At 38.4% G+C, this 26,726-nt stretch overlaps 1 protein-coding gene across 5 annotated transcripts in view; it reads right to left on the bottom strand.

Annotated features, from left to right (window-relative positions):
* Positions 1–26,726, bottom strand: part of LOC136863885 (E3 SUMO-protein ligase PIAS3) — a 566,508-nt gene that overhangs the window by 493,168 nt on the left and 46,614 nt on the right. For 2 of the 5 annotated variants that reach the window (XM_067140272.2, XM_067140276.2), the window contains exon 2: positions 24,461–24,627. In XM_067140272.2, coding sequence (XP_066996373.1) covers positions 24,461–24,627 — 167 coding nt within the window. The other 3 variants (XM_067140273.2, XM_067140274.2, XM_067140275.2) reach the window with 3 other exon arrangements.

A 26,726-nucleotide genomic window follows, 5' to 3' on the forward strand; every position in this document is an offset into this window, starting at 1 on the left:
CTTGTTTTAGAAAACCGTGGATATATTTGGAAACTTTATAGATAGGGCAATTAATAATTGACAATTACGGCAATTAATAATAGGACGTACGGGAATGTTGTTTTTATGGATTTTAGGTACCGGTAGGGCTCTGGCTACTGGAATGCTGGGGTTCATGTCGATAAGTCTCTGTTGTTCCTGTTCATTGAGAAGGAATGTGGAGTTCTTAATTACAGATTTTAAATTCCGTTGTATTCTTACGATGCCCGTAAAAAAGGGTGAAACATGTACCTATGACTTATGTATTATGTATAAATTTTAACCACATGAAATAGTGGATTATATTGTATTGTACAAGTGGATCTATAAATATTATAATAATATTTGAGATATACGTCAACTTCAATTCGGAACCAAAATGAGAATAGTTACTTGTAACATACCACTTAGTCGAGCAGCTCTTCTTCTTTCTCTCAATTCTTCCCAACCCAAACTTTGGAACATTTTTGTAATGCTACTCTTTTGTCGGAAACCACCCAGAACAAATCGAGCTGCTTTTCTTTGGATTTCTTCTAGTTCTTGAATCAGGTAATCCTGGTGAGGGTCCCATACACTGGAACCATACTCTAGTTGGGGTCTTACCGGAGACTTACATGCCCTCTCCTTTACATCCTTACTACAACCCCTAAACACCCTCATAACCATGTGCAGAGATCTGTACCCTTTATTTACAATCCCATTTATGTGATTACCCCAATGAAGATCTTTCCTTATATTAACACCTAGATACTTACAATGATCCCCATAAGGAACTTACACCCCCATCAATGCAGTAATTAAAACTGAGAGGTCTTTTCCTATTTGTGAAACTCACAACCTGTACTTAACCCCATTTATCAACATACCATTGAATGCTGTCCAGCTCACAACATTTTCGAGGTCACGTTGCAGTTGCTCACAATTTTGTTACTTATTTATTACTCTATAGAGAATAACATCATCTGCAAAAAGCCTTACCTCTGATTCCACTCCTTTACTCATATCATTTATTTATATATATATAAGGAAACAAAAGTCCGATAATACTGCCTTGAGGAATTCCCCTCTTAATTATAACAGGGTCAGATAAAGCTTCACCTACTCTAATTCTCCGAGATCTACTTTCTAGAAATATAGCAACCCATTCAGTCACTTTTTTGTCTAGTCCAATCGCACTCATTTTTGCCAGTAGTCTCCCACGATCCAATCTATCAAATGCTTTAGACAGGTCAATCGCGATACAGTCCATTTGACATCCTGAATCCAAGATATCTGCTATATCTTGCTGGAATCCTACAAGTTGAGCTTCAGTGGAATAACCTTTCCTAAAACCGAACTGCCTTCTATCGAACCAGTTATTAATTTCACAAACATGTCTAATATAATCAGAAAGAATGCCTTCCCAAAGCTTACATACAATGCATGTCAAACTTACTGGCCTGTAATTTTCAGCTTTATGTCTATCAACCTTTCCTTTATACACAGGGGCTACTATAGCAACTCTCCATTCATCTGGTATAGCTCCTCCGACCAAACAATAATCAAATAAGTACTTCAGATATGGTACTATATCCCAACCCATTGTCTTTAGTATATCCCCAGAAATCTTATCAATTCCAGCTGCTTTTCTAGTTTTCAACTTTTGTATCTTATTGTAAATGTAATTGTTATATGTAAATTTTAATACTTCTTTAGCCTTAGTCTCCTCCTCTACCTGGACATTATCCTTGTAACCAACAATCTTTACATACTGCTGACTGAATACTTCTGCCTTTTGGAGATCCTCACATACACACTCCCCTTGTTCATTAATTATTCCTGGAATGTCCTTCTTGGAACCTGTTCCTGCCTTAAAATACCTATACATACCCTCCCTATTTTCACTAAAATTTGTATGACTGCCAATTATGCTTGCCATCATGTTATCCTTAGCTGCCTTCTTTGCTAGATTCAATTTTCTAGTAAGTTCATTCAATTTCTCTTTACTTCCACAGCCATTTCTAACTCTATTTCTTTCCAGTCTGCACCTCCTTCTTAGTCTCTTTATTTCTCTATTATAATAAGGTGGGTCTTTACCATTCCTTACCTCCCTTAAAGGTACAAACCTGTTTTTGCATTCCTCAACAATTTCTTTAAACCCATCCTAGAGTCTGTTTACATTTTTATTTACCGTTTTCCACCTATTCAATACAACAATCTCTAAGGTTGTTTTACATGTGGTAGAAGTGTTGGCCCCAAGCCATAAAAATTAACAACTGACCAGATATAAACAGAATGAAGAATTCTTAGATCACTTACACTGTATTATACATACCAACATTATTTTATTCTATTTAAAATTAGCGCCATGAACAATTAAAACATAATAATGAATGGAGACTGAACTAAATAATTAAGAGTGTGGCACAAACTAACACTGGCAATATCAGAATTAAGGTTCTTCGACTTTTCCAACAGTTGGAATCTTTATTGAAAGATAGAATGACAGTGCTATGCTATGTAAATAGATTACCATATTTCTGTGGCTTAGTTCTAAAAGGGCCAATGCCATTTTTTATTGAAATTGAGATATTAACTGATACAAACGCGTTTTATCCCGGCTTGAAACATGTTAAAAGGATCAATGTCTATGCTAAGTACTAAACGAACAGTTAACATTTTATTAAATAAGCCCTTGCCAATAATGTTAGATTACCAATAAAGATTAGAGACCTGGCAATTTTTAAAGAATACGATAGAAAAAATTAGCGTTTAATCAGGTGACTTCCACAACGAAAGTCTAAAGTTATTTAAAGTTAGTTGTTAAAAAAAAAAGTTGCAAAACTATGAGCAAAACTTCAAATGCTCATAGCTCAAAAACAGGTTTTTTTGACATATGCCCTTTTAGAATCAAGCCATAGATTTAATTGCGTATTAGACCCCTTTTTGCCCCACTTTTACAGCCATAAATATAAAAAAATGTCATTGTAACAAATGCCAGTTTAACTAAATTTTCAGAATAGTGAAATTATTTATAGGCCCCTTCCCTTTTCCCTATTTAATGTGTATTAAACTATTTCTCTGAAATGAATTTTGAACTTTCAGTATAACGAATTAAAATGTAGCCTTTTTCTTCAAAATATAATTGAAACTTATCCTGTTTTAATCGCCGGGTATTTGGCACAACATGTCTCTATACAGCTAATAGCATATGGCACACACTATACAGAACACAGGCAAAACTACCTGATTACAAATCAGGTGAAAATAAGCAAACTCATGACAATTATGATGAGCAGGTTGACTGCCCAACAGCACGTGAAGATTATCTTATTCAGTTTCGGTGTACCGGTACTGAACGTCATTACGTCATTAATTCAAAGTCATTGGGATGCAAAAATCGGACTTCGAATTAACAGTCATTCGTAATTCAGAAATACCACAACTTGCTGCATCACAAAATACTCTAAGACCCGTTACTGCATGCAATTAACCTTGATTCACAGTTTAAACCTTCCAAATGTCATGGAAAAATCTATTTCCAAAATGTATCCAACACGGTGCATTTACAGTATAAGAAATTATTATATTAACAAAAACCACCTTTCCAATACTCAATGTCCTTTATATTTAGGATAAAACCATTTCATTACAAGTAGGACATGTTTCACTCAATCATAGTGAGCATCATCAGCTATAGATAACATAAACCATGGTGGGTCAGGCCCCTGATCCTGGTATATATATAACGAAAAAAATGTCTAATAAAATTCATATTTTATCAATGTATAACAATTTAAAAATAATCAATAAGATTATATTATGTCTATTAAAACAAATCATTAAAATTGCTTAAAATGTAAACTGAAATGAATGACTTAAAATGTTATTATAGTATGTAGTGATTAGATGTTCGTATAAATCGCTGACCATTATATCTTCGCTCAATTGCATTGGACTGTTTATGGTAAAAAACAGTTATTCACATAAGGGTGAGCTCTTGTAATAAACTATGATGATGTTTTTTTTTAAAATAAACATGATGATGAATACTAAAATCGCATATAATGGTTGAAAAATGAACTTCACTGATGATAAAACGGCGTCTGGATCGGCGTAAATTAACCTTTATGGGACTTCCTTGCGTTGTGTTTCAAACATTATTTTGTGTAGTAATGTGTTAATATTGGTCTCCTAATGGATAACTACTGATCTCGAAGGTGAAATTTAAATCAGGTGTATCCTGTAAAAGAAAAAGGGAGAATAGTATGTGTGTCAGCTGTTGGAATTTAAAGGCTGTACCACTGTAAGGAAATGATAACAGACAGCGCTTACCCATGTATGATTGAAGGGAGATTACTCCCTTGGTTGTTTACTGAGGTTTGATGGTCACTGACTTGCTGCTACGTGTGTTGTACGAATGCGGTCGTGGAGGCGGGGAAGGTAGCGGTACAGTATTCAGATAATGCACTCTGATAACTCACTGACAAACATAACCTCACGCAACAAAAGAAAAACAAAGCATGATTCAAAGACAAGGAGAAATCTATGCTGGCTCTCGTGTGCAAGTGCTTTTATTCATTGGATTACTGTATAGTATGCATTTTATATGCCCTGTACTTGCAAGAAAGTGCCCGACGCCCTTAAAACATTGTGGCTTATCGAAGTTTCCCATGACGAGGATATAAAGTCTTTCGCTTCCGTGTGCACTGCAGTACAGTACAATGACCCCGACCCTTGTACGATTTTCCAGCTAGCACTCCTCTCCTTTAAAATTACAAGTCATTTTGGGCTCAGCGTTAAAAGAAACAACGCAGTTTCATCGGCATTGACAATATCGTTCGGTATGTACAAATTGATTATATGAGCCACCTTTTTTCGCCAACTGTCTGCATCACCAGTGTTTGCCGATCCTATTTCTCTACACACTGCCTGCTCCGTGATATTGCCGTGTTATGTAAAATGCTGAATACAAAAGAATTATGATTTCACACAAACCTAGCAAATTTAGAGCACACTGTAGACACACTGAAGTGAGTGAAAGTGCGGTAAGCTACCCTGTACGTTCCGAAGACGCGTTCTATCGTGAAGCGGATAAATGTTGAATTTAAGTTACTCTGTAAAATACGTTTTTTAAATGTAAAGGCAGTTTTGAATTAAAAGTCTGAATTTTGGTAATGGGACCGACATTGTTCTTCGAAGGATGAATTATCCTTCGAATTAGGCGAGATTTTTAAAGAACCGATTTTGAATTGAGGTTCTACTGTGTGCAGGATTAATTTCTTACACATAAAAAGCAAATTAAAGCCAATTTTCTATTAATAAAAATAAATGTATCTTCAAATATTGGGGTGCGCAGATTGGATTACAGTATTCCAGTTTACAGGACATGGTTTAGGTAGCCATTTTCCATACATGTACGCAATTCGTCAAGCTGGATATAGATTTCAAAGTTATCAATATGTAAGAAGAAACACTACTGGCTGGGTAGGAATGCAACATTTACATCAACAAATGAACGTTACGGTTTTACATCACCACCTTTAGTACTGCATTTCATTCACTCACGTCTCATGACGTGTTTGTTGTTTATCTTTCGTTCAAGAAGCAACGTGTGTATTGATGTGCCAGTTAACTTTTTCCGCAATATGGATCAAAAGAAGCGAAAACAGTTTTCTTTAAAAGAAACATACATACATACATTATCATTATAGACTGTTATGCCTTTCAGCGTTCAGTCTGCAAGCCTCTGAAATTTACTAAACGTCGCCACAATCCTCGATTTGCAACTAGTGTTGTGGCCTCATTTAGTTCTATACCTCTTATCTTTAAATCGTTAGAAACCGAGTCTAACCATCGTCGTCTTGGTCCACCTCTACTTCTCTTACCCTCCATAGCAGAGTCCATGTTTTTTTTTTTTTTTTAATTTGAAATATTTCGGGAAGTGGAGAAAGGAGGAAAAAGAGGAGAAATAGAGAAGAAATAAGGAATCAGCCCTTCAACACTATCTACTTTTCTAAAACAGAAAGAAGATGAGGACAGCAGACTACGAGGAGGTGGACAAAGCTGTTTATACATGATTTGTCGAAATGCGGACCAGAAACATTCTTGTTAATGGCCCACTGTTATGCGAGCATGCACGATCCTTTGCACGTTCACCTTGATTTCTGGAATTTATGGGGAGTACTTGGCTTTATCAGTTCCAGGAAAGATATGGCGTTTCCCACATTGTGAAACTGTACTCAAAGGAAGTTAAGTCTCCATGGAGGATGGAGACACTATCAGCTGCCTTGAAAGAATATTCGCTGGCAGATATTTATAATACAGACAAGACTGCATTATTCAACAAATTAATGCCGAACAAAAGCCTTGAATTGAAGGGAAATAAGTGTTTTGGGGGCAAAAGCTCAAAAGAACAGACGATGTCTCTTTTGTTAAACTCCAGAGGGGCGGATAAACTGAAGCCTCTCATAATTGGGAAGTTAGCAAAGCCAAGTTGCTTTAAGAGAGTACATCTGCCCTTTGAATGCAAGCAAAACAACAAAGCATGAACGACATCAGTGATCTTTGAAGAGTGGTTGTTGTGCCTGGAACGTTGGGTGAAGGCCGAGAAAAGAAGAATTCTTCTCATATTAGACAACTGTTCCTCTCAATTGTGTACCTCGCCATTTGGAGCATGTGAAAGTTTTATTCTTGCCTCCACATACTACCTCAGTTCAGCAGCCACTGGATCAGGGGATAATTCACGTGGTGAAGCAGCATTACCGAGCTTGTGTGGTCCGGCGTATGCTATGTAATACTGCCTCAGAGAGAGACATTAATGTTAACTTACTGGAAGCAATGCAGATGTTCAGTGCTGCATGGAGATCACTGAAAGAAGAGATAATCAGGAACTGCTTTAGAAAAGCGGGAGTGGGTTATGGAGACATTGCAGAAAGTGAAGAGTTGGATGCAGAAACAGAGGAGAACTGGAAGCATCTGTGTGCAAAGTTGGATGTGCCAACATGTGTAAATCTTACTGATTATGTCAACGTGGACTGTGATGTGTTAGTGGAAAAGGAAATCACTGTAGAGTAGATTGAGGCAGATTTTATGTGATAGGATTCTGCGTGATGATGAGGTGGAAGATGATGATGTGCCCCAAAGTGTTCAACAAAGTTTGACTATTGTGCAGGCAACAAACATGGCACGTAGTCTTCAGGATTTTCTTGTCACGAAGGGATGTGCCAGAATCTGTGTTAAATTCAAGTGCAGTGGTTGCAGACTACCTTGAATATTCGTTTGTGTCTGGGAGTGTTCAGAAGAAAATCACAGATTTTTTCAAAAATAAAGTCGAGGAGATAACGTACCGGTACAGGGTAAAATTTGAGATGCTGAAATCTTCTTGCAAGTACCTGTATTATATATCATTAGTTCATGTAAATATATGTATCCTAATTTTCCTCTCATTTAATAAATACATTATTGATGTTTCTTATGTGTAAATTCATGTTGAAATAACACAGATTCTTCAACAGGTTTAGCAATAGGCAAATTCCTATGAATTGACTTATTTCAGTATAACAAAATTTCACTACAGCAAATTAATTTCTGAGGTCCCCAAAATTTTGTTATACTGGTATTTTACTGTATATATCAATATTACATTATGTCATAATATGATACCCTCATCCCTATTCTCTACGGGATCGAGTATGAAGCGAGACGAATATTCGTAGCGAGTTTTTATGACCGTATGCCCTTCCTGATGTCGACCTTATTATTATTATTATTATTATTATTATTATTATTCGTAACATAAAATAACATTTTCCGTCGCTGTTACATAAATAACTAGTATCAGCGCTGTTTCTAAGTTTGGCGATCAAATATACAAATCGGGTATTTGAATCACAGATTAGAAATTTAACTACGTTTTTTTCTTTTTTAGGTGTAAATAAGGATTTAAAGAAAGGAGAAGTTTCAAGAAAAGAGCAGAAAGCACTTTAAATTTTAGTATAGAGTAAAATGAAATGGAAGGCAGTATTGCTAAATGGAAAAGGACAATAAATGGAGAACACTACATTTAGGCCTACGCCTACATATAAAAGTAAATATAGTCAGTATTAATTACTCTTAAGATCACATCATTCGTTACATTTCATTAATTCCTCTGATGATGTTGACATCAGGAAGGGCATACGGTCATAAAAACTCGCTACGAATATTCGTCTCGCTTCATACTCGATCCCGTAGAGAATAGGGATGAGGGTATCGTATTATGACATAATGCAATATTGATACAAAATAACTTTACAGCCAGTCATTTGCCTCTGTGAACTGAGCAGTAGGCCTACCATAGAGTAAACCTGATCACCGTTTTCATTATTTGAAATATAGTCTTGCGCCGCCTACTTCCCTGCTACCAGCGTGTCGTCATTCCAAGGGACGTCATCTTCACTGCCATCTCGTCAGCCAGGCACTGCAATCTAGAGCATTCAAGGTCCCATCTTTTTGAATCTTTTAAAAATAGTTTCATTCCCCGCTATTGAGTCCAAACAGTGTGAATCTATTCCCAAATGGTTTCTGGAGATGGTCTCTGATATTCCCAGTTGGTATATGTGTAGCAGAAGCCACTCCTTTCGAATAAAGCTGTGTAGAAAGCATGCCAAACCACCAGCTGATAACTAGAGTATGTAAATTTCTATGAAACAATTTTCCGCCTTGTCAATACTTTAGATTTTATTATAATTATCTACCGTACATATACTGTACCGCTGAATGAAGAAAATGCGATGTACAAATCGGCGTACAATCATATAAGGAAAAAGGAGAGAAAGAGAGAGCGAAAGAAATAGTTCTGGTCGATGAAAAGCTTCTCCTCCCCTCCATGACATAATCGGCAGCAGAGTAACAAGTAGCAGCTCACCTCGTAAGGTCATTGGCAGCAAGCAGAGGAGCAAGGACATGTTTGTTTGGTACAGACAAGTGTAATTTTGTTTTAATTCTGACAAATTTGGTACCAGCTGAAAATGAAGTAAGTAAAAATAAAATTCTCGAGTCACCCGAGTTGTCTTTCGTAAAAAATAATGTCTCTAAAGTTGCGTTTGCTGGTTGTTTTTATTTTAAAGGAAATTGACGGTTAAAAATAGCTTGCATGGTTGGGTGGATTAAGAGGAGAAATTCTGATTTATATGAAAGGTCTTAGAACTATAGCAGTAAGTTAAGTGACAATTATTGGAATAAAATATACAAATCAGGTATTTGAATTACAGATTAGAAATTTAACTACGTTTTTTTCTTTTTTAGGTGTAAATAAGGATTTAAAGAAAGGAGAAGTTTCAAGAACAGAGCAGAAAGCATTTTAAATTTTAGTATAGAGTAAAATGAAATGAAATTAAATGAAATAGCATATGGCTTTTAGTGCCGGGAGTGTCCAAGGACATGTTCAGCTCGCCAGGTGCAGCTCTATTCATCAGACTCCCATAGGTGACCTGCACTTCGTAATGAGGATCAAATGATGAAGACAACACATACACCGAGCCCCCATGCCAGCGAAATTAACCAATGATGGTTAGACTTCCTGACCTTGAAGGAATGAAACCCAGGACCCCTGTGACCAAAGGCCAGCACACCCATGGTGCCGGACAGTATATACAGTGACTAACTTAACACATTTTATTCATTTTATGAGGGGAGTTACACGTACCATTTTTACAGCATATTAACCTTCCTGCCATTCGTAAATCTCTGGCAGTACGGTACCGGGAATCGAGCCCAGACTCCATTAAGCACCATTAAGCTGGCAGACATTCTTAACTACAAAACACAGACATATAGCATGACTGATGCATGCCTGCAATGCGCAGGTCGGACACTAAACCATTCACCTATTTGACCAAAGTCACCAGAGCTGCAGCAGGCCTAAGGTACAGAGGCGGACATTTCCTAACGACAAAACACAGATGCATCGTATGACTTCGATGCACGTTTTAATTGCGTGGGTCGAACGGACGAAACTATTCACAAATCTGTGTGATGCCATCAGAGCAACAATAACACTTGTATTCGCTTTGAAGCAGAATCATCACTCTTCTCTGACGAATTACGTTGGGGGGGGGGTCTTGTATGCAAGACTTCTTTTTCATTTTCTTCGTCTCCAAAAGCCAGGGAGGGTCTAATATGAGAGAGGGTCTAATATGCAAGTAAATATGGTATATGTGCTCTCCATTTTCAGTAGATAATGTCCACAAAAATGATAGAATAATTAGAAATAAAACTAAACAAATCATCACTTGTCTCCAAAAAATCACCCATTCCTTTGCTTTTCATACCACCAGCACCAATGAAGTTGAGAAAGTCTTGTATTCTATTAAATCCAAAATAAGTGGTGTTGATATTTCTGTAACTTTCATACATAATATTGGCACTATTCTATCCATTCTCACCCATATATTTAATTATTGTCTCAAGACCAGCATTTTACTGACAATTTGGAACTATGCTAATGTAATTCGACAAGATACACGCTCCCCATGGTCATTAACGATTCCTGGAATGTCCTTGGAACCTGTTTCTGCCTTAAAGTACCTATATATACCCTTTCATTTTCCACTAAAATGTTAATGACTGCCAATAATGCTTGCCATCATGTTATCCTTAGCATTCTTCTCCATAAAATACTTTGGGTGGTCGGTAAATCATTCCAATAAGTCAAATAGCAATGACTTCAATGAACATGAACTCAGTCCTAAGCAACTAGCTGGTCGAGAGGTACAAATGACACAGCTCTTCAGGTCATCTACAGTGAAGAACTATACCGCCTCCCCTCTCATTGAAGCAGTCATGACGATACAGATTATGACCAAGCCAGCTTCCACTAAATCCTATCAAATGGACGATATTTTGGTTAAAATATACTCTGAATTTCATCCAACTATGTGAGTAAGCTTAGGCTGTCGAAGTGGCAGTGCTGGAGGGTGCGAGGATAGAGTAGGGAGTGGTACTCTTTGAGCTGAAGTCACTGTCATGAGAAGAAACCATAAATACCTAAAATACATTATTTAAGTGACAGAAACCTTACTCTGATTTCCTGGTGGACTGGACCACTAGCTGGTTAATTTTGCAAGTTATAAATCTCATTCCATATTGACGGTTGTCACTTTACAAATAAAAATATTTATAAAATCCTCCTTATCAATACATAAGGATTTTATTTGTAAAGCTGGTTAACAAACATGCGCGTCCGCATGCACACACTCATGCACACACATATATAATAATAATAATAATAATAATAATAATATTTAGAAGGCATATCACAAGGGTCTTACCACTCTGATAATCCACCTAGCCGCCTCATGTGTAAGGTTCATTAGGTGTACATTTTTGAAGCTTTTTTCAGTCATCTAAATGTACAATAACATGGCCATCCTGCGTTGAAACCCACCGGATTTTGCAGAAGTCCCCTGCTTTACTGAAAACTTCCTTCCTTGTGGAAGGCACGGATTCATTAACGAAAAGTTTGGTGCCTTTAAGAACTTGCTTGGAGTGTCAGATGTGGTCTCATTCATGGTCCCCGAGAGATAACAGGCCTATTTCCTGCAGACACCACGTCAGCTGTCATCCTCTTCATAAAGCCCACTCTGTGACATCGATCTATACTGTTCATAGACAAATAGATGTTCAGTCTATTTTTCAAAGTAGTCAGCACCACAGCATATGAATCCTCTCCAGGGATCTCCCCATGCAGGAGGAGGCACTTCCATCTGCTGTACTGCTCTGCCTCATCAATCAGAATTCCTGTAAATGGCTTACCTCATTCTTCATTTAGCATAATTCGTTGGATATTGCTTCCTGAAAGTCCCAGAAGTCTGAGGCGAGACCAGTTAATGTGTCGTCACGGCTTGTTCCAAACGAGTTTGAAATGTAGCCATTCACTTTTCGAACTTGGATAGATATTCATTTACGGACTTAAACATCATAACACTTCACTGATATTAAAGTTCACAATTAAATAAAACATTAACACACACACAAATCATAAAATAAATGTTATCTTGCTGGTATGGCAGGTGAAAGGCAGAGCACGTTCACTTGCGTTGTACAGCATGCCATCTTCGTAAGTGAGTCTGGGAAGGCTAACCATCCGTCATCCCCACCTGTACCTCATAGAAGTTGCAGTGCACTCTATTTAACATTACGCACTCAGAACATATACTCATTTAAATTTGATCCACCCTCATAGTTTCCAACAAAGACTGATTTCCTTTCTGTCAGGGCAAAGTTGTTGCACAAGTTATACAAACAGAGAATGTTCAAGAGATATTAATCCAATAATATTTCAGCTTTTCTCCCCTTACACTGAAATTATTTGGGTATATTTTAATTTCTCTCATTCAAAGATACAGGTAATGGGAGTGGTGAAAGCTAGGTGTACCTGTCACCAAGTTGTGGTTGAAATGGTATCTGGAAAAAAAAAAAAATTCAATTAATACCACATTTCCCAGCTGTATTAGCAGTGATATATCATTTGTTCTTACAACAACTAGCATTTTTTTCTGAAAAAATTGTGCCCTTATATACTATTTCAGTTCAAGAAAATGCAAACAAATACATACAGTAATGTTACACATCTATAAACAACTTCTTCTGAGTCCCACCACACATTTATAATTTTGAGAAGTCCTCTTCTGTAAGGAACATTAGAAAATAAGTATTCATATGCAAATCAACCTCCTGTTTGAGGTACTAAAATGGGGTTTCCTTGCAGAGTCCCCGTGCTCCACATGCTCTACATCGCTTGGATGGTGCTGATTTCTTCTGAGTTGGAGCTATTTTTGATGGGTAGTGGTCAGTATATCAAGCTGAAGCCTCAAGGAAATATTACAAGTGTGAAGGTTGCCTCCCATTCCAACATTACAATCTGCTACCAGATTTGCCTTTAGTTTTTTTTCTTTCTCTTGTTTTGACAATCTGGTCTATCATGTTAGATTGACAACATACATAAATGCCTTTTGTCAACCTACAATATTCCAGGATTTTATTTGCTGAAGCAAATGTAAGTTCTCCTTCTTACACCTTATTTCCTTGAAGATGTCTAACTGTGCCAACAGCATGGGTGTTGTTTTACAGTAGAGTTTTATATAAAGACTCTAAACTGTACCAGCCATCCATATACAATGTTCCCCACCCATTCAGAAGGTCATACACATACCAAAATCAACCTTCTCACTAAATGGCAGTATTTTTCTTTTACTAGTCTCTCCCTGACATTCTTTGCCTGTAAATATCTTGAAATTCGAACAGTAACCAGTCTCTGAAGAGCACATTTTATACACGATTACATCAAATCTTGCTCATTTGGATGGATTTTGTATAATCTACAAATGTCATCACTGAATCATTGATACAAGGCGGGTTTTTTTTGTCCTGGAACAAACACTAACTTTAATTTGTCCACAAGTAAATCTAAAACAGGACAGCTTATCATTCTCTGTTGTAACACACAGACCTACAAAGGGCACTAGGAAACTTTTGCAATGTGAGTGAACGCTTAAGACTTTTTAAAAATAATTTCATCCACACTCAATACACTTTTCCATACGTCGAAACCAGCCACTGAACCAACTCTGCCAATTTTCTTCGGTTACATTTTCACACTCTTGATCCCATGCTACCAGAAGCCCTTCGTCGGATGCAAATCGCAACCCTTTCAGCTTCATCTTCACTTCTGGGAAGAGTGCGAAGTCACATGGGGCAAGATCAGGACTGCACGGAGGGTGATCAAGCACAGTCAACCCTGATCTGGCAAGAAAATCCATAGCACGATGTGCTGGAGCATTATCATGATGCAAGAGCCAAGTGTTGAGCCGTGACATTGGACGGAGCTGCTTGAGAGCCTGGATGACCCGAGACAGACAAGTCTCACAGTACCACTTCTCAGTAACTGACCTTTGTGTTTCTAGCACAACCCGAGCCAGGATGCCCCGTTTAGTGAAGAATACTGCAATCATCCTTTTCTTCACTGACCTTGACTTTCGCACAGTCACAGGAGCCCCCTCATCTTCAAACAGCCACACCTTGTTCTGGGATTTTGTTGGGACATTGTAATAATAAAGCCAAGTTTCATCAACTGTAACGATGCTACTGACATTACACAAAGTCCCATTTTCAAACTGTTTTAGCAGTTGTCGGGACCATTTCACTCGATGTGCCCTAATGAACAGCTGGTGCAAGGATGTGGAGGGCCTCTTCTACCTGCCGATATGTCAACCCCCTCCCTTGCTGTAACATTTTCCTCACAGCTTCAATGTTTTCCTCAGTCACTGATTCAGACGGTCGCCCAGAACGAGGATCGTCTTCTATCGTCTTCTATCCCCAAAATTTTCCCTTTGGAACTTTTTGTACCAGCGGAAAATTGTTGTCCTATGTGGACAGTCTTTCCCCAGCACAGGAGTCATTTCCTCCAGGCACTGGTCAACAGTTAATCCACGAGCAAAATTGTAGCGGATAATTGCACGATATTCACCTTTAGACCACACTGACATCTTAACTTGCTTCCAATCCCACTGCTTGGTAACAACTGGTGTGAAGGTCACGCCTTGCTGTCTTCTAGACCGGTTTTCACCCCTCTTTTCATCCCTAACCATAACAGGGGTGTCCAGCCAACCATTTTCGGGTATTGCAAAACTTTCCTAGTGGCCCTTGTATTTATTGAAGTAAAACGCTTGAAGGGCATAGTTACACTAAGATAGGCATATCTAACTCTCTAGGCTTAGACCAGTTATCCTGCAGTGCTGGCTTTTTATCTGCGAAATTATTATACACATAGCAAAGTGACATTTGAACTCTTCCACAGTGCAGGAAACCAATGATGTTCCTCATGAGTTTTACTCCTCTGATGGGAATTTGACAAAGATGAAAGATATTTCCAGGCATAAACATTGGTTTCCTTCACTGCACAATCCCAGAACTGTGGTAACCTTCTCTTTACTACAGAGGGCATTTCACAAACTGGTTTACAAATAACATCACAGGTTTATTACCGACAAGTTCTAAAATGCAGTCACTAAAGCTCTTGCCCGTTGATGTTGCACCTTGTGTACATCTCAAATTAACTGTTGGCACTGGCTATTCAGAACTCAAATTGGATTTACTTTCCACACTATCACTTAAACGGAATTTGCCCTCTTTCACTGTAACTCTCAACATCAGTATTCTCAAGCCAATCACGAATAACATCATCTGTGCCACTTCAGGCTGCTGCCATTTTTATTTCCAAGTGATGCGTGGTGAAATGGATTTTGTTTTTTGTATTGCAGAAGTGAGTAACAGTTCAGAATATAAAAACAAAGTTCAGGTAGCTCCTTACATCAAGTGATCAAATTTCGGAACTTATAAAAAAAAACTTGCTGGCTCGGCAACCGTAAATGTAAATCTGTACGCAATCCGTGTGCGGGGACAGAAGTATGTTCACACATTTCAAACACTGGAACGAACAATCCATCAAAGTATGGCATGAGGTCAATGCAAATCATGCACACTTTCTATTATGCCCACCCCTCACCCCCTCTTAAATTTAACACACTCAGCGGCTGACCCAAAGTGCCTAATTCCTATCATTACCCTGTAAGCTACTCTGCCATTGACATAGCATAACAGCAGAATTTTCTTTTAAATCAGGGTCTTTACGGTATTCAATTTTCTAGATTTTAATTATACAAGCGATAACATTATTATTCAATATATTTGTATAAATTTATTGAATACAATACTGGAGAATAACTAAGCAGTTTTTATTAGTATTTTGATTCTGTATATTACTAAACAAAATTTAAAAATAAATTAAATATCCTACCTGCATCATCTTCACCGTCTTCAATTTTCGTGTGAACATTTCTTAAATGTTTTTTTTTTTTCCAATCCGATGACTTGGGCCTTTAACTTCGAAACCACATTTTTTGCATTTGGTCCTCACACCTATTCACGATTCCTTTCCATCTTCATCCAACAAAAGCCAAACAATATCACACTTTCTACCAGTCATGCTGAATTGTTGAGATTAAGTATTCAAAAGCCAAAGCCCAACAAGCAGCATGTCTACATTCCGCCCCAAAACTGCTTCAGTTCCTTGCTTCACAGTCTGCTCCGGCATTTTGAATGGAATGGGAATGCCCATTTGTGGTTCCTTACTTGTTAGGTTAATATAAATAAGAATGATTTAACTGCAGGGCAAGTTAGCCGTGCGGTTAGGGTTGTGCAGCTGTGAGCTTGCATCCGGGAGATAGCGGGTTCGAACCCCACTGTCGGCAGCTCTGAAGATGGTTTTCTGTGGTTTCCCATTTTCACACCAGGCAAATAATGGGGCTGTATGCTAATTAACCCTCTCCGGCCCGAAAGCGCCCGGCTGCATTATTTGCATTCGTCTGCGATCTGTTCGATAGTTTTTTTATTTTTCTCATCAGTGAAGTGTTTATAAGGCATTTATGAACATGCAGTGCAATCTACAAGTCTCAGGGAATAAAGGAAGAGAGATAATATGTCTTGACGTTGCCTAGGCAACGGTCTTGAACTTCCGCGAGCGCGGGTCAGCTGTTTCGTTCGTAAACATGGCGGGATTGAATATCGCGTATATTAAAACTGAGCTGAATATGGGCGAAAAAAGTGACGCACAATCCTTGAGTAGGGGTGCAGGTGAATTTTTAATGAGTGAATAATGTATCAATGAAGATAATTTTAGTGATAACAGTGATATGAATGAAAACGAATATCGATAAATCGGACCTGATGGCGATGCCACGGCAATTCCGGTAACACAAATATTACGTTTCGTTACTCCGAATGATTAAATAGATGATGTTGAACCTCCGGATAATTCGGAAAGAGTATTAGGGGAAAGAGATTGTTTTTTACACGTATGTTAGGAGGAGAAAAACTATTCAGTGACATAGCCTATTGCGCATATAACAATGCAGCCTTCAAACAGTCGCATTCTGGTAAGATAAAAACAGAATGGGAAGACCCTTGCCCAGATGAAATAAAATCTTATATACATGGGAATCATTCCACTTCCAAAATCACGTGATTATTGGTTTTGAGGGATTCAGACAACATGGGAATGTGACAAATGCAGACTGTCTCTGTGTCCAGTATCACGAGGAGGGGGGGGGGGGAACACATTATGACTCAATAAACAGAGAAATGGATGTGATGGTATATTTTCTAATGTTATTGAAAATTTGAATTCATTGTGATCAATAGTTTTTACTGTATTTAACTTTTTCTGAAACAATACGGTCTGTTTCAGTTTTTGCTAAATAATAGGTTGAAACCTGGGGATAAGTAAGCGGAGTGAAAATGCGGACGGGAAAGGGTTAAGGCCAAGGCCACTTCCTTCCCACTCCTAGGCCTTTCCTATCCAGCCTTCGCCATAAGACCTATCTGTGTTGGTGCGACGGAAAGCAAATTGAATTTTTTTTTTTTTTTGCTAGTTGCTTTACGCTGCACCGACACAGATAGATCTTGTGGCGACGATGGGACAGGAAAGGGCTAGGAGTTGGAAGGAAGCGGCCGTGGCCATTATTAAGGTACAGCCCCAGCATTTGCCTGGTGTGAAAATGGGAAACCACGGAAAACCATTTTCAGGGCTGCCGACAGTGGGGTTCGAACCTACTATCTCCCGAATACTGGATACTGGCCGCATTTAAGCGACTGCAGCTATCGAGCTCGGTAATTGATTTTACTGGGCTAATTTTACATTAACACACAGTAAATAAGTAAAGTTCTAGCAATAATTAAAATTACAGATCATTAAAAAAGGCGATGTTTATTAAAACAGGGGCCAATGACCTCTATGTTAGGCCCCTTTAAACAACAAGCATCATCATCATCATCATCATCATTTATTAAAACAACACATTGTTTAAACGAGCAATCTTGTGGAAAACCAACAACTGTGGAAAAGACCATACAGCCAGCTACCCTACACCAAGTGTTGAGTAACAGAAAATAACCAACTTGCTGAGATGCGAGCTTGAGGTTTTAGACCTCAGGCTTTACATGGAATTAAAGAAACCCGGGAAAGGACTCAAAAATACAACAGGCATTGACCGGGAATGGAAATGCGGCTGCCTTCGTGAAAAGTCTGCAACAAAGTCACTCTGCTACCAAAAACCCATCTAACTCCCTGAAGGAGGTAATGACTGAGCAGAGGAGTTCCGTTGGCAGAGTAGAGCCACTGAAATCCACTGGGCAACATCTGTATTCCTTGTTAAGGGCTGTAGCAGATGGCATGCATTCACACATTGGGGGTAGTCTAAAAAAAACATGCCAATAGATATAAAATGCTCTGAACAACAGGCAACACGACAAGTCGGTTGACGTATCTCGTCGTACCAACATGTAGTTGACTCCTCCTCATTCACACATTAATGCTACCAGTTTTATATACTATTGACAATAAGGGCTTAAAATGAAATTAATTACTTGTAACAACAGCTATATGATATTATCAATAAAAAAATTCCACCGTCACAATACTAAAAATTTTAATCTTTGAAACAAAGTTAAAGGAACATTTTTCGTCCCTCTTGGGAACATCTTCAGCCCTGCAAAGAACAAAAGTTAAATGGTAAAGATAAAGGCATAGGTATTTACAATACATATGTCTTCAATAAACTTAAATCTATAAGGTCTATTCAATGTTGAATCTGTATGCCATTTAACTACAAAGTGGCAACATGCAATTAAATATCCACTTGAAAAGCCTTAACCTTTTCACTGCCGAGTTTTGATGAGCAGCCTCTGGGCTGGGGGTCTTTTAAGGAATCAGCACTTTTACAGATGAATTTCTACTGATACTATTAATGGAATGCATATCGTACCCTTAGCCCCCCAGCCCAATACGGGGCCGAGGATGAAGTGAGGTTATATTTTACAGCATATTTTTACGGCCGGACGCCCTTCCTAATGCTAACCTCAGTTGAGAAGATAGCGAATATGAAATGAATGATGGTGAATGAAATTGGGTAAGGAAGTGGAAGGAATCAGCTGTGGTTTAAGAATAGGAACTGTTCCGGAATTTCCTTGGGAGTGTAAAACTGAAACCACACCAAAAATCTATACGCACAACAGCTGTTGGTGGGGATCAAACCCACTAGCCCGCCGAATGCAGAGCTCCATAGCAGTAGTTACTCCGCTCAGAGATATTATTACAGAAATATAAAATTGTTGATCCAAGAACGGGTATTATCAAAATCATTTACATTTGGGGAAAAAAGAATTTATCTGAGGAAGGGGTAACAATTCCGCATAAGATTCATCATTACTACCTAGTCTCGCACTTTCTTGTAGTTTACTATCGCCCCCCATATACTCCCATCTTCATTATCAAAATATAGCTCTCAAGAATCACTATTTATGAGGAAACATTAAATTTCTCCATCAACAAGAGATGAATGTATACTTCAAGACGCCATAATGGCTACACGTTAGCGGGAAAGATGTTCCACTCCAACAAAGCTGAAATATCATCAGATCGCTTTCAAAACATGCGAAATGGAGTGGTATATCTGCCGTACAGAACTTCTTTGAGCATTTCCACGGAATCTCAAAACATGACACTATATCCCATTCATTTGTGAGACTGGTAAAGTACACACTGCACCAAAACGTATATATACGAGTTTGGCAGTGAATGGGTTAAGGTACAGCCCCAGCATTCGCCTGGTATGAAAATGGGTGTGAAACCACGGAAAACCAGCTTCAGGGCTGCCGACAGTGGGGTTCGAACCCAATATCTCCCAATTGCAAAGTAGCTACGTGACCCAAACCACATTGTCACTTGCTCGGTCTCAATATTTACAAAAACATCTTTCGATTCACAATTAAGTATTTATTTATTTTCCACCTAGTCGATACAATGATTGCTTAAGGCAATTTTTAATGGTCAAAAGTGGTACATGTTTCGTATATTATCAACATCTTCAGCCACATAACACTGTTTAGATGAAAAATATATAAAAATTGACAAAGTAATGCTTTAGAGGAAGTGTCCTTAAAATTAACATAAGATTGACAAGATTAAAACAAACAAATAACTCAAGAGAAAATATATAAATTATTTCTACAATAGAAAGCAGTCGTCAAGGAAACACTTGTACAATATTCCATAGAGAAATTGTCCTAATAAATATTCTTTTCTTAATAATTCATGGAAAAAGATCAATTTATAAATTAAAAATTATACAATTTATAAGTAATTATCGAAATGAAGAAATCCTGATATCACAGTACGGCTCTTATTATTAATGTAGATGAAAATATAACTAATTCCTAGTTGTCAAATCTTATTAAGCCTGCTTTCCTTTGGAACAGAAACTCCTTTCATTCTTTCACAGTTTTGCGCCGGGTGTAATATTGATGATGCGTTCTTCCTTGCTCTTGCACCTGAGGAGGTGGAGGAGCGGGGGATATAGGTGTGTCAAGAACTTCCTTGCTGTCACCTATAGCTTCAACTGAGGAGGAATAAGTTGTAGGGCTATCTGTAGGTGGAGAAATTCCAATTCTTTTTTCGTGATCCTTCTCAAGCATTTTCAAATATACTAGAACTCCCCTTCCTATAAATGAATATTTGCCCCAGTTTGTCCTCTTGAATTCCAACTTTATCTTCATATTGTGATCTTTCCTACTTTTATAAACGCCACTCAAACTTATTCATCTCCTAATGTCATTCCACGCCATCTCTCCGCTGACAGCTCGGAACATACCACTTATGATATAGATGTTGATTCCCATAGGGAACATGAAATATTTGTCTTGAATGAGTAAATTTATAATACCAATATAATGGTCTTTTATTGGACATTATAAATTTTCCTGCTAACTCTTTCTTGATTGCCTGCGTTTTGCCCTCGTGTGCTAAGTTGGGCTCATCAGTTGGTACTTAGCACACCTACCAAGACGCAAGGGTAGTGCATACCGTGGAGGCCACTGCACAGGCTACTTGAAGCCAAAAGCAGTGCCGATGCACTATGTCTCACTTCCAAAATGCACTTCATAGTGCATTGACATTGCTGTTGGCTTCAAGTAGCCTGTGCAGTGGCCTCCACGGTATGCACTACCCTTGCGTCTTGGTAGGTGGGCTAAGTACCAACTGATGAGCCCAATTTAGCACACGAGGGTGAAACGCAGGCAATCAAGAATGAGTTACCTGGAAAATTTATGATGTCCAATAACAGACCATTATATTGGTATTATAAATTTACTCATTCAAGACAAATATTTCATGTTCCCTATGGGAATCAACATCTATATCATCTGATGGCCAGGCAGGCATCAATTTTTGGAAGTGAGACAGTCTCTCATAGTGCACTGGCACTGCTGTTGGCTTCAACTAGCCTGCGCAGTGGCCTCCACGGTATGCACTAACCTTGCGTCTTGGTAGGTGTGCTAACTACCAACTGGTGAGCCCAACTTAGCACACGAGGGTGAAACCCAGGCAATCAAGAATGAGTTAGCTGGAAAATTTACAATGTCCAATAACAGGCCATTATATTGGTATTACATACCACTTAGTCGAGCAGCTCTCCTTCTTAATCTCAATTTTTCCCAGCCCAAAGGTTGCAACATTTTTGTAACGCTACTCTTTTGTCGGAAATCACCCAGAACAAATCGAGCTGCTTTTCTTTGGATTTTTTTCAGTTCCTGAATCAAGTAATCCTGGTGAGGGTCCCATACACTGGAACCACACTCTAGCTGGGGTCTCACCAGAGGCTAGATACTTACAATGATCCCCAAAAGGAACTTTCACCCCATCAACGCAGTAATTACAACTGAGAGGACTTTTCCTATGTGTGAAACTGCCTTGAGGAATTCTCCTCTTAATTATTACAGGGTCAGATAAAGCTTCACCTAGTCTAATTCTCTGAGATCTAATTTCTAGAAATATAGCAACCCATTCAGTCACTCTTTTGTCTAGTCCAATTGCACTCATTTTTGCCAGTAGTCTCCCAAGATCCACCCTATCAAATGCTCTAGACAGGTCAATCGCAGTACAGTCCATTTGACCTCCTGAATCCAAGATATCTACTACGTCTTGCTAGAATCCTACAAGTTGAGCTTCAGTGGAATAACCTTTCCTAAAACCGAACTGCCTTCTATCGAACCAGTTATTAATTTCACAAACATGTCTAATATAATCAGAAAGAATGACTTCCCAAAGCTTACATACAATGCATGTCAAACTTACTGGCCTGTAATTTTCAGCTTTATGTCTATCACCCTTTCCTTTATACACAGGGGCTACTATAGCAACTCTCCATTCATCTGGTATAGCTCCTCCAACCAAACAATAATCAAATAAGTACTTCAGATATGGTACTATATCCCAATCCATTGTCTTTAGTATATCCCCAGAAATCTTATCAATAATGAATAATGTAAAGGTGGAACTTTTTGTTGATATCCTAAAACTGTTCAAAGTTGACAATACAGGCTATATATGATATATTGCATGTAATCATTAATGCCAAGGCATATCCTGCAAGCAACATGCACTGTTCTTGACTGGATGATGTGAAAAAGGGGCAAGAACTACCAGATCAAACTAGAACTCAAAAGGCCAAAAAGAATCCAACAGGCCACTATGAACATTGGACGACAGGCCAAAGTCGAGAACTGACCAGTGTGGGTATTTTACGTCTATTTGAGATACTTTCATTACGTATTATATCTTATTAGGTGAGAAAATGCACAGACAACACAGTAGGTTTAGCTGTTTGGGGCATGATAAATAACTGGTTTGTTGCCCAAGTTCATTCTGACAGGTTTGGGATTGCAGTATTGTTATTATATCACAGAAATGCAAGATCACGGCCGATTTAGCCAGAAAAACGTAAATTTTTCAGCTTTGCTTAACCTAGCATTAAAAGGTTATTTTGGTTCAATATTGATGTTATGGTGGAGTCTGACTCATTGGCCGAATGGTCACCCCTGAGGCCTTTGGTTCAGAGAGTCCCAGGTTTGATTCCCCAGGTCAGGAATTTAATAGCGTCCAATTAATCCTTCTGGCTTGGGGCTGGATGTTTCTGTTTGTCCCAATGCATTGCTCTCCATATTCAGACAACGCATTACACTGCTAAACTCCACAGAAACCCGCAATAGTGATTACATCCCTCCACATAGGATTGGCATCAGGAAAGTTATCCGGCCATAAAACAGGGCCAAATCCACACGTGCAACACAGTGGTAGATGAAGTGGAAGACTGATGTTATGCTGGTGTTGTGAAGTTACACACACTATTCAAAATTTAAATAAGCTGAAAACAGTTTACGCACAGACACTACCTCGTGACAGATGACTTCAAGGTTACAATTAAAGCACGCTTCATACAGAGGGCTAGGATAACCCTGTTGTGCTGGTTAATTATTAGAGCTATGATAGAGAAGCTTTGGGAGCTCATGGTTCAGTTCCAGGAGCAGGTTAATCTGCAAATTGAGAAGTTAACAGCTAGGTGTAGTGAAGGAAGATTAATCAACAAATAACTCAGATGCGCAAAAGTGGTAATACAAAATGTGCTCAGGGACAGGCAAAGGTAGGCTATATGAACACATAATTCAGTCACAAGACAGGGATAAGGAACAGATCACTCAAACACAAGAGGAGCTGAAGGTCAATGGAGCCAAGAGACACGCAGAAGTGTAAACGATTAGAGACAGTTTAAGTAACTTGCGTGACAACATGAATTCTCTTAGGATCAAGGTAGACAGCTTAAGGAAAAGTATGAATGACTCTCTCAGAGGCATGTCGAATGAGGTTAGTAACCGAATTGGTAGTGTGAAAGCCAGATGATTGTAAACATGGAGACTTTACAATTGAAAAACGCCGAACAATTAGCTAAGCTGAAGAAAGAAATCACCGACGACTGACAAGGCAGGATGAAGAAAAGAAGGACAGACATGAACTTTGCAGAAGAACTGAAGAGGTGGTTAAGATAGGAAAACCTAAAATAAGAAACTAGATAGACATAATTTAAAAAAAATTGAAAGACAAAATTGATATGGGTCAAACAAAAGTAGATACAGATTATCTGGATCAATTCAGTGGACGGTGAAAGGATGGAAGTGAACCATATTTTGCCTCTATATAAATAGAAGATAACGCATTTTTCCAATGCATATTAAAAAGATAAATGACAAAGCTAAATAACCTACACAGTACTTTATTTTACAGTTATTAACGTACGGACAGTAGGTCCTTAAAATTTGTATCACTACCACAATACATCTCTCCCAATTGTTGCCAAAATTTTCCTCAGGACTGCGACTGAGGTTTGGTTCTTTGACATTTCTAGATCACGGTTTTGAAAGCATCAGGAATGAGTAATACCATTAAACAAAACTATATTTTGCAGATTGTTGGAAAAGAAGCAATTTAAAAGAAAATTACCTATATAAAATCATGGAATAGAATTGCAATACTCACTCGAGCAATGCATTCATTTCCTTTATTTTTGTATTAATAGGATCACACCTTAGGCGCACTAACTCCGTTGCTCTATCCTGCAATTGGATCTTATTACCCAACATGCTCTGACCAGCAAACCTCAGGAGCGTTTGCAGATGGGATGTGTGGAAATTCTGAATCATGCCCTGTAAAGAAAATTCAAATTGTTATACCATGTCATAATAACCACAATTTCAAAACAAACTGTAGTCTCTTTCAGTACCCAGACCAAAATACAAGAAGGTACTGCATTACAAAGTTTACAAATAGGTACACAGTGAAAAACCACATAAAGTGAAAGAAAAGAAAGAAAAAAACAAGTACAGTACGACTTCTCTTTGAATTTCCAAGGAAGAGTGAAAGTCAAGCAAGCTGCATACTAAAGAAAATACATTTTCTTGAATTTGAATGTACAGTACAATATATAAGTACATCTTGTATCTGAATGTAGGATAAAAATTATGTATAATGTCAAACACTAGAGCTTGTTGCACACAAGGGTTACTCGACATTGCCAAATTTTATATCAAAATTGAGTCCGTCAAACAGCAGAACTTCCTTTATTATTCAGACAATTTAATATATTTACTCAGTGTTCTCCCCAGAAGTTTTGTCAGCAGGGTGGCAGGAATGAGTAGCCGGGTAGGGTAAAACTACATGAAAATGAATACGATAACATTTCAATTTACTTTCCTCAGGGCATTAACAATAATAACAGACAGGTGAACATTAACTGTAAAATTGAACTATTTTAGTGTTATTATGAAGAACAAGATTTAACAGAGTAATTTGAACCTCTACTGTTCGTACATAATCATGTGACACCGGGGCTTACCACTCGGTTGTGTGGGGTGCCATATGGGTTTGTGACTACCTGGAATAGAGTGCTTGCATGCGATTCCACGGTAAACCAGACACCGCACGCAGACGACAGTACGTGATATTCAAGCTAAAATTTAAACACCAATATAATTGGTGCAATTATGCTGACAATAATGAAGATTTATCATTAAAATAAACAGTTTTACAGTATTTACATTTTAACTTGGAGCACCCAACGGCTCGAATATATATTAATACAGTATTGTGTAACGAGCACATAACTAGGTTATCCTACCTAGGCGGTCTGTAAAAGCAGTAGGGTGGTGCGCCCATTAAAAAGGTCCTAGGAAAAACACTGTTTACTATTTTGTGATAATAATCACAACATCGCAGCTTCAAGCTATGTTCTCCGAGTTAGTTATGGCTGGGTTGTTAAAGGTAATCCAGGTGCCATATTTCATCTTTCTGAACGTTTAAACTCTTGTATATTTTCCTACATAATTGGGACTAGTTTCGACCCCATATATATTGGGTCATCTTCAGCCACGCTCCAATTGGAAGACATATGCTTACATATAACCAATAATAAAGTAAACAATCTGGTATGTCACAATTGACAATCCACGTTTAAAACATCACATCCAAACTTGAAACCAAATGACATCAAAACTGCTGAGGTTAGTGCCGAACTATGACTGACAGTCACAATCTTCAAAAAAGGAGACAGAACTGACTGTGCTAACTACCGTGAAATAACCCTTCTGTCTATTGCTGGGAAAATACTCGCTCGAATTCAATCCAACCGCCTGATGCCTCTCGCTGCCAATTGCAGCACAACAGATGTGATTTTCTGTGCTAGACAAATGCAGGAGAAATGTAAAGAACAACATCTCCCTCTGTACATGACATTCATAGATCTTGCCAAAGCCTTTGATTCGGTTAAAAGAGATACCCTGTGGAAGATCCTAGCAAGGATAGGCTGTCCTCAGAAGTACATAAATATTTCTAGTCTGCTGCATGATAATAAGAAGGGCATGGTTCTTGTCAACAATAACCCTAGAACCGAGCTCGATAGCTGCAGTCGCTTAAGTGCGGCCAGTATCCAGTATTCGGGAGATAGTAGGTTCGAATCCCACTGTCGGCAGCCCTGAAAATGGTTTTCCGTGGTTTCCCATTTTCACACCAGGCAAATGCTGGGGCTGTACCTTAATAAGGCCACGGCCGCTTCCTTCCCACTCCTAGCCCTTCCCTGTCCCATCGCCGCCATAAGACCTATCTGTGTCGGTGCGACATAAAGCAACTAGCAAAAAAAAATAAAAAAATAAAAAAAATAAAAAAATAACCCTAGAGAAAATTTTGAAATCACAGCAGGTGTGAAGCAAGGTTGTGTGATAGCTCTCACTCTGTTTTCAATATTTGTTGG

Source organism: Anabrus simplex, chromosome 2, assembly GCF_040414725.1.
Source record: "Anabrus simplex isolate iqAnaSimp1 chromosome 2, ASM4041472v1, whole genome shotgun sequence".
NCBI lineage: Eukaryota > Metazoa > Arthropoda > Insecta > Orthoptera > Tettigoniidae > Anabrus > Anabrus simplex.